At 47.8% G+C, this 10000-nt stretch overlaps 1 protein-coding gene across 1 annotated transcript in view; it reads right to left on the bottom strand.

Annotated features, from left to right (window-relative positions):
* LOC311102050 (teneurin-4-like) overlaps positions 1–10000 on the bottom strand; it is a gene marked incomplete at both ends in the record, with an annotated part of 156975 nt that overhangs the window by 130382 nt on the left and 16593 nt on the right. Inside the window, 3 exon segments of the mRNA XM_084143265.1 lie at positions 326–593; positions 9351–9547; positions 9550–9611. Of these exon segments, the coding sequence (XP_083999391.1) occupies positions 326–593; positions 9351–9547; positions 9550–9611 (527 nt within the window).

Genomic DNA, 10000 nt, shown 5'->3' with positions numbered 1-10000 from the left:
TCCATAACCCACTGACACTAGAGAGAGGACAGGTAATGTTAGTTACTCTGAATAAGACCAGGTAAAAATAGATTCAGAATGATCTTTATTGTTCCATTGCTGATTAACAACAGACTTACAAGTAGAATAAAAAAATCAATCAGTCAATCAATCAATCCATAATTCAATCAAGCCATAATTCAATCAAGCCATCAATCAATCCATCCATCAATCAATAATCAATCAATTACATACAACTACAGGTATGTCCTTCCACCAAAAGCCTACCGACATACAAGTACTGTAGCAACAACGGATAAATAAGTAATGATTTATTTCCCCTCACCGAAGGCCTCAGACAGCCCGTAGACCTTCTGGCTGTAGACATCAGCCTTGTCCCAGATGAAGTCATAGTTGAGATTAGGAGCAGCAGGGAACCACTTCCTGAACAGCCTACCCTCCACCGCCACCATAAGGTGTACCTTCATCAGGTTAAACGGCACGGTGGGGTGGGTCAGGGTCACCCGCAGGATGGACTTATACCCAGGTGTCCTGCTGCTCAGGTAGCTCAACGCCATGTCTGTCCCGGGGATAGGAACCTCTTCCTGGAGAGCCTGGGGGATGGGGGGAAGAAATAGATGGTTACACCGGGGGACATATTTGACCGTTACACTACCACCCTACTGCTCAGGTAGCTCAACGCCATGTCTGTCCCGGGGATAGGAACCTCTTCCTGGAGAGCCTGGGGGAGGGGGGAAGAAATAGATGGTTACACCGGGGGACATATTTGACCGTTACACTACCACCCTACTGCTCAGGTAGCTCAACGCCATGTCTGTCCCGGGGATAGGAACCTTTTCCTGGAGAGCCTGGGGGGAGGGGGGAAGAAATAGATGGTTACACCGGGGGACATATTTGACCGTTACACTACCACCCTACTGTCTGTCCCGGGGATAGGAACCTCCTCCTGGAGAGGCTTTCTTTCATTTCATTACTATGACAACTGACACTAATATGCCCTTGGACACTCAAAACATGTATAGTATGTGTCCATGTGTTGATTTACTATGGTGTTGGTACAGACTGTGTTGATTCACAAGAGATTATGTAATACACTGGTGTTGTTTATAGGACTGTGTTGATTCACTATAGATGATAGTATGATAATGTTTGCACTCACTATCTGTAAGTCGCTCTGGATAAGAGCGTCTGCTAAATGACTAAAATGTAAATTTTAAATGTATGATGTAATACCCTGGTGTTGGTGAAGACTGTGTCAACCCCCTGGTGTTGGTAAAGACTAGGTCAACCCCCTGGTGTTGGTAAAGACTGTGTCAACCCCCTGGTGTTGGTGAAGACTAGGTCAACCCCCTGGTGTTGGTGAAGACTAGGTCAACCCCCTGGTGTTGGTGAAGACTAGGTCAACCCCCTGGTGTTGGTGAAGACTGTGTCAACCCCCTGGTGTTGGTGAAGACTGCTTCAACCCCCTGGTGTTGGTGAAGACTGTGTCAACCCCCTGGTGTTGGTGAAGACTGTGTCAACCCCCTGGTGTTGGTGAAGACTGTGTCAACCCCCTGGTGTTGGTATAGACTGTGTCAACCCCCTGGTGTTGGTAAAGACTGTGTCAACCCCCTGGTGTTGGTGAAGACTAGGTCAACCCCCTGGTGTTGGTGAAGACTAGGTCAACCCCCTGGTGTTGGTGAAGACTGTGTCAACCCCCTGGTGTTGGTAAAGACTGTGTTAACCCCCTGGTGTTGGTAAAGACTGTGTCAACCCCCTGGTGTTGGTAAAGACTGTGTCAACCCCCTGGTGTTGGTAAAGACTGTGTCAACCCCCTGGTGTTGGTGAAGACTGTGTCAACCCCCTGGTGTTGGTGAAGACTGTGTCAACCCCCTGGTGTTGGTGAAGACTGTGTCAACCCCCTGGTGTTGGTGAAGACTGTGTCAACCCCCTGGTGTTGGTGAAGACTGTGTCAACCCCCTGGTGTTGGTATAGACTGTGTCAACCCCCTGGTGTTGGTATAGACTGTGTCAACCCCCTGGTGTTGGTGAAGACTGTGTCAACCCCCTGGTGTTGGTGAAGACTGTGTCAACCCCCTGGTGTTGGTGAAGACTGTGTCAACCCCCTGGTGTTGGTGAAGACTGTGTCAACCCCCTGGTGTTGGTATAGACTGTGTCAACCCCCTGGTGTTGGTAAAGACTGTGTCAACCCCCTGGTGTTGGTAAAGACTGTGTCAACCCCCTGGTGTTGGTGAAGACTGTGTCAACCCCCTGGTGTTGGTGAAGACTGTGTCAACCCCCTGGTGTTGGTGAAGACTGTGTCAACCCCCTGGTGTTGGTGAAGACTGTGTCAACCCCCTGGTGTTGGTATAGACTGTGTCAACCCCCTGGTGTTGGTATAGACTGTGTCAACCCCCTGTTGTTGGTGAAGACTGTGTCAACCCCCTGGTGTTGGTGAAGACTGTGTCAACCCCCTGGTGTTGGTGAAGACTGTGTCAACCCCCTGGTGTTGGTGAAGACTGTGTCAACCCCTGGTGTTGGTATAGACTGTGTCAACCCCCTGGTGTTGGTAAAGACTGTGTCAACCCCCTGGTGTTGGTGAAGACTAGGTCAACCCCCTGGTGTTGGTGAAGACTAGGTCAACCCCCTGGTGTTGGTGAAGACTGTGTCAACCCCCTGGTGTTGGTAAAGACTGTGTCAACCCCCTGGTGTTGGTGAAGACTGTGTCAACCCCCTGGTGTTGGTGAAGACTAGGTCAACCCCCTGGTGTTGGTGAAGACTAGGTCAACCCCCTGGTGTTGGTAAAGACTGTGTCAACCCCCTGGTGTTGGTAAAGACTGTGTCAACCCCCTGGTGTTGGTGAAGACTAGGTCAACCCCCTGGTGTTGGTAAAGACTGTGTCAACCCCCTGGTGTTGGTGAAGACTAGGTCAACCCCCTGGTGTTGGTGAAGACTAGGTCAACCCCCTGGTGTTGGTGAAGACTAGGTCAACCCCCTGGTGTTGGTAAAGACTGTGTCAACCCCCTGGTGTTGGTGAAGACTAGGTCAACCCCCTGGTGTTGGTGAAGACTAGGTCAACCCCCTGGTGTTGGTGAAGACTGTGTCAACCCCCTGGTGTTGGTGAAGACTAGGTCAACCCCCTGGTGTTGGTGAAGACTAAGTCAACCCCCTGGTGTTGGTGAAGACTAGGTCAACCCCCTGGTGTTGGTAAAGACTGTGTCAACCCCCTGGTGTTGGTGAAGACTGTGTCAACCCCCTGGTGTTGGTGAAGACTAGGTCAACCCCCTGGTGTTGGTGAAGACTAGGTCAACCCCCTGGTGTTGGTGAAGACTGTGTCAACCCCCTGGTGTTGGTGAAGACTGTGTCAACCCCCTGGTGTTGGTGAAGACTAGGTCAACCCCCTGGTGTTGGTAAAGACTGTGTCAACCCCCTGGTGTTGGTGAAGACTAGGTCAACCCCCTGGTGTTGGTGAAGACTAGGTCAACCCCCTGGTGTTGGTGAAGACTAGGTCAACCCCCTGGTGTTGGTAAAGACTGTGTCAACCCCCTGGTGTTGGTGAAGACTAGGTCAACCCCCTGGTGTTGGTGAAGACTAGGTCAACCCCCTGGTGTTGGTGAAGACTGTGTCAACCCCCTGGTGTTGGTGAAGACTGTGTCAACCCCCTGGTGTTGGTAAAGACTAGGTCAACCCCCTGGTGTTGGTGAAGACTAGGTCAACCCCCTGGTGTTGGTGAAGACTAGGTCAACCCCCTGGTGTTGGTAAAGACTGTGTCAACCCCCTGGTGTTGGTAAAGACTGTGTCAACCCCAGCGCAGTCTTATTGCAGCATCTTGTGGTGAGACAGACAGACAGACAGACAGACAGACAGACAGACAGACAGACAGACAGACAGACAGACAGACAGAGACAGAAAGACAGCCAGACAGACAGAGAGAGACAGACCGACAGAGACAGACAGACAGACAGACAAACATACCGACAGACAGACAGACAGACAGACAGACAGACAGACAGACAGACAGACAGACAGACAGACAGACAGACAGACAGACAGAGTGGAAGTTCAGTGGGAGAGCTGGTAGTGCAATGTTTCTCTAAACTGTCGTCAGGCCACTCTAAATATTTTTGATGTCTAAATATCTGATATATTCCAGTGTGACCATACCTGATTCAACCAAGTCAACTACTCATCCAGCCCTTGATCAGTTGAATCAGGTTCGACTGGCTATTGGTGAAATAGTTAAAGGTTAGAACCAGTCTGTGTTGCTGGTGGAATGGATGTGGCTGGAGGACCCCAGAACCTAGCTGGTTGGGAAACACTGGACAGAGTTCAGGGGCCGTATGCTTAAAGAGTCTCAGAGTACGAATGCTGATCCATAATGAATAAGATTATAAAGGGCTGCGTTTAGACAGGCAACCCGATTCTGACCTTTTTTTTCCAGTAATTGGTCATTTGATCAATCACACATCTTTTCACATCAGATATTTTTCAGAGCTGAAAAATATCAGAATTGGGCTGGCTGTGTAAACGCAGCCATGGACAGGGAGGACCTGATCCTAGATCCACACTTCTACTCTGATACGCTTTATGAATACTGGCCCGAGGGTTAGAGGTCACTGGCTGGTCTGATGTACCCTGCCCAGCGTCCTAACGATCCGGAACAGGCCGGGTAGGTCGGGCTGGTCTTTACCATTATGACGTGTTCTGTTATGAAGAGAGAGTGAGAGAGAGAGAGAGAGAGAGAGAGAGAGAGAGAGAGAGAGAGAGAGAGAGAGGCTAGGGATGGGCTGGTAGAGAGAGAGATCAGACTACACAGTGAGGAAGCCTATATGATACTGTTACTGTATGTAATAAATCACACAAAGCTAACTACTGGGGGAGAGAGTCATTAGAGAGGACATGAAGAGACACACACACACACACACTCAACCGAACCATCATCCTTTAAAATTAAAATAAAAAACTGTGTCAGTGTGGCTTTTTAACTCCCCATAGAAATGCAAATGTGTCCTGGGTGTTGAGGAGGGGGAGGTGTAATCATCATCCTCATCATTCTGCACTGACACAGTACGATGCGCATTGTAAATCACCCGCGTTTCCTCACACCAATTACACTGTTCAGACAGCATCACAGGACTGAGTCATTATTACACTGGTCAGACAGCATCACAGGACTGAGTCATTATTACACTGGTCAGACAGCATCACAGGACTGAGTCATTATTACACTGGTCAGACAGCATCACATGACTGAGTCATTATTACACTGGTCAGACAGCATCACAGGACTGAGTCATTATTACACTGGTCAGACAGCATCACAGGACTGAGTCATTATTACACTGGTCAGGCAGCATCACAGGACTGAGTCATTATTACACTGGTCAGACAGCATCACAGGACTGAGTCATTATTACACTGGTCAGACAGCATCACATGACTGAGTCATTATTACACTGGTCAGACAGCATCACAGGACTGTCCATTATTACACTGGTCAGACAGCATAACAGGACTGAGTCATTATTACACTGGTCAGACAGCATCACAGGACTGAGTCATTATTACACTGGTCAGACAGCATCACAGGACTGAGTCATTATTACACTGGTCAGGCAGCATCACAGGACTGAGTCATTATTACACTGATCAGGCAGCATCACAGGACTGAGTCATTATTACACTGGTCAGGCAGCATCACAGGACTGAGTCATTATTACACTGGTCAGACAGCATCACAGGACTGAGTCATTATTACACTGGTCAGACAGCATCACAGGACTGAGTCATTATTACACTGGTCAGACAGCATCACAGGACTGAGTCATTATTACACTGGTCAGACAGCATCACAGGACTGAGTCATTATTACACTGGTCAGACAGCATCACAGGACTGAGTCATTATTACACTGGTCAGGCAGCATCACAGGACTGAGTCATTATTACACTGGTCAGACAGCATCACAGGACTGAGTCATTATTACACTGGTCAGACAGCATCACAGGACTGAGTCATTATTACACTGGTCAGACAGCATCACAGGACTGAGTCATTATTACACTGGTCAGACAGCATCACAGGACTGAGTCATTATTACACTGGTCAGACAGCATCACAGGACTGAGTCATTATTACACTGGTCAGACAGCATCACAGGACTGAGTCATTATTACACTGGTCAGACAGCATCACAGGACTGAGTCATTATTACACTGGTCAGACAGCATCACAGGACTGAGTCATTATTACACTGGTCAGACAGCATCACATGACTGAGTCATTATTACACTGGTCAGACAGCATCACAGGACTGAGTCATTATTACACTGGTCAGACAGCATCACAGGACTGAGTCATTATTACACTGGTCAGACAGCATCACAGGACTGAGTTATTATTACACTGGTCAGGCAGCATCACAGGACTGAGTCATTATTACACTGGTCAGACAGCATCACAGGACTGAGTCATTATTACACTGGTCAGACAGCATCACAGGACTGAGTCATTATTACACTGGTCAGACAGCATCACAGGACTGAGTCATTATTACACTGGTCAGACAGCATCACAGGACTGAGTCATTATTACACTGGTCAGACAGCATCACATGACTGAGTCATTATTACACTGGTCAGACAGCATCACAGGACTGAGTCATTATTACACTGGTCAGACAGCATCACAGGACTGAGTCATTATTACACTGGTCAGACAGCATCACAGGACTGAGTCATTATTACACTGGTCAGACAGCATCACAGGACTGAGTCATTATTACACTGGTCAGACAGCATCACAGGACTGAGTCATTATTACACTGGTCAGACAGCATCACAGGACTGAGTCATTATTACACTGGTCAGACAGCATCACAGGACTGAGTCATTATTACACTGGTCAGACAGCATCACAGGACTGAGTCATTATTACACTGGTCAGACAGCATCACAGGACTGAGTCATTATTACACTGGTCAGACAGCATCACATGACTGAGTCATTATTACACTGGTCAGACAGCATCACAGGACTGAGTCATTATTACACTGGTCAGACAGCATCACAGGACTGAGTCATTATTACACTGGTCAGACAGCATCACATGACTGAGTCATTATTACACTGGTCAGACAGCATCACAGGACTGAGTCATTATTACACTGGTCAGACAGCATCACAGGACTGAGTCATTATTACACTGGTCAGACAGCATCACATGACTGAGTCATTATTACACTGGTCAGACAGCATCACAGGACTGAGTCATTATTACACTGGTCAGACAGCATCACAGGACTGAGTCATTATTACACTGGTCAGGCAGCATCACAGGACTGAGTCATTATTACACTGGTCAGACAGCATCACAGGACTGAGTCATTATTACACTGGTCAGACAGCATCACAGGACTGAGTCATTATTACACTGGTCAGAGAGCATCACAGGACTGAGTCATTATTACACTGGTCAGACAGCATCACAGGACTGAGTCATTATTACACTGGTCAGACAGCATCACAGGACTGAGTCATTATTACACTGGTCAGACAGCATCACAGGACTGAGTCATTATTACACTGGTCAGACAGCATCACAGGACTGAGTCATTATTACACTGGTCAGACAGCATCACAGGACTGAGTCATTATTACACTGGTCAGGCAGCATCACAGGACTGAGTCATTATTACACTGGTCAGACAGCATCACAGGACTGAGTCATTATTACACTGGTCAGACAGCATCACAGGACTGAGTCATTATTACACTGGTCAGACAGCATCACAGGACTGAGTCATTATTACACTGGTCAGACAGCATCACAGGACTGAGTCATTATTACACTGGTCAGACAGCATCACAGGACTGAGTCATTATTACACTGGTCAGACAGCATCACAGGACTGAGTCATTATTACACTGGTCAGACAGCATCACAGGACTGAGTCATTATTACACTGGTCAGACAGCATCACATGACTGAGTCATTATTACACTGGTCAGACAGCATCACAGGACTGAGTCATTATTACACTGGTCAGACAGCATCACAGGACTGAGTCATTATTACACTGGTCAGGCAGCATCACAGGACTGAGTCATTATTACACTGGTCAGGCAGCATCACAGGACTGAGTCATTATTACACTGGTCAGACAGCATCACAGGACTGAGTCATTATTACACTGGTCAGACAGCATCACAGGACTGAGTCATTATTACACTGGTCAGACAGCATCACAGGACTGAGTCATTATTACACTGGTCAGACAGCATCACAGGAATGAGTCATTATTACACTGGTCAGACAGCATCACAGGACTGAGTCATTATTACACTGGTCAGACAGCATCACAGGAATGAGTCATTATTACACTGGTCAGACAGCATCACATGACTGAGTCATTATTACACTGGTCAGACAGCATCACATGACTGAGTCATTATTACACTGGTCAGACAGCATCACAGGACTGAGTCATTATTACACTGGTCAGACAGCATCACAGGACTGAGTCATTATTACACTGGTCAGACAGCATCACAGGACTGAGTCATTATTACACTGGTCAGACAGCATCACAGGACTGAGTCATTATTACACTGGTCAGGCAGCATCACATGACTGAGTCATTATTACACTGGTCAGACAGCATCACAGGACTGAGTCATTATTACACTGGTCAGACAGCATCACAGGACTGAGTCATTATTACACTGGTCAGAGAGCATCACAGGACTGAGTCATTATTACACTGGTCAGACAGCATCATAGGACTGAGTCATTATTACACTGGTCAGACAGCATCACAGGACTGAGTCATTATTACACTGGTCAGACAGCATCACAGGACTGAGTCATTATTACACTGGTCAGACAGCATCATAGGACTGAGTCATTATTACACTGGTCAGACAGCATCACAGGACTGAGTCATTATTACACTGGTCAGACAGCATCACAGGACTGAGTCATTATTACACTGGTCTTTAGAGTGGGGAGCTTTAGCTGTCTGTACAATGAATCAATATGAGAGGAGAGACAGAGGAGGAGGAGGAGTGGAGGGGAGGAAGGAGGAGGAGGAGGAGGAGGAGGAGGAGGAGGAGGAGGAGGAGTGGAGGGGAGGAGAACAAGAGAAGAGAAGAGAACAGAAGAGGCACAGTGCAGGGACGAGAGGAAGAGGGTCTTGCGAGGACAAGACGGGGTCTTCCCAATTGGCTCATTCATCCCCCCCCTCCACTCCCCTGTAACTATTCCCCAGGTTGTTTCTGTAAATGAACATGCGTTCTCAGTCAACCTACCTGGTAAAATAAGACCCTATTACATTGCTGGGATTCTATTTGTAATTCTATCGGGGGTCTGTACCTGTATTTCGGGTACGATGGTCCCCCTCTCGGAGCAGGCCCCAGCGAAAGCGGTGAGGGGTGCGGGCGACACGATGGGGGACGGACGCGTGAAACCGCTGACATCACAGCTGGGGATCTCATTCTCCTCGTGACGCATCACAACGGTATCCATGACGAAGAAGCGTCCCCATGCAACCACCAGCGTGTGCTCCTGGTGATGAACGGAGCGCGCTCGAAACGCAGGGCGATGGCCACGCCACCGTTGGTCACCAGGTCAAAACTTGGAAGAAAAACACACAAACATGGTGGAATTAAGTAGAACAAATGTGAATTTAAAGGGACATTTCACCACACAATGTTGACTGATGTTTACAGACCCTAAAATATGGTCTTATGCTGAGTATACAAAAACATTATGAACACCTGCTCTTTCCATGACATAGCTGACCAGGTGAATCCAGGTGAAAGCTACGATCCCTTATTGATGTCACTTGTTAAATTCACTTCAATCAGTGTAGATGAAGGGGAGGAGACAGGTTAAAGAAGGATTTTTAAGCCTTGAGAAAATTGACACATGGATTGTGTATTGACACATGGATTGTGTACCTGTCTCTCTCTCTCTCTCTCTCTCTCTCTCTCTCTCTCTCTCTCTCTCTCTCTCTCTCTCTC

Source organism: Coregonus lavaretus, assembly GCF_964263955.1.
Source record: "Coregonus lavaretus genome assembly, chromosome: 26".
NCBI classification, from domain to species: Eukaryota; Metazoa; Chordata; class Actinopteri; order Salmoniformes; family Salmonidae; genus Coregonus; species Coregonus lavaretus.
This window is presented reverse-complemented; position numbering and strand designations above follow the sequence as displayed.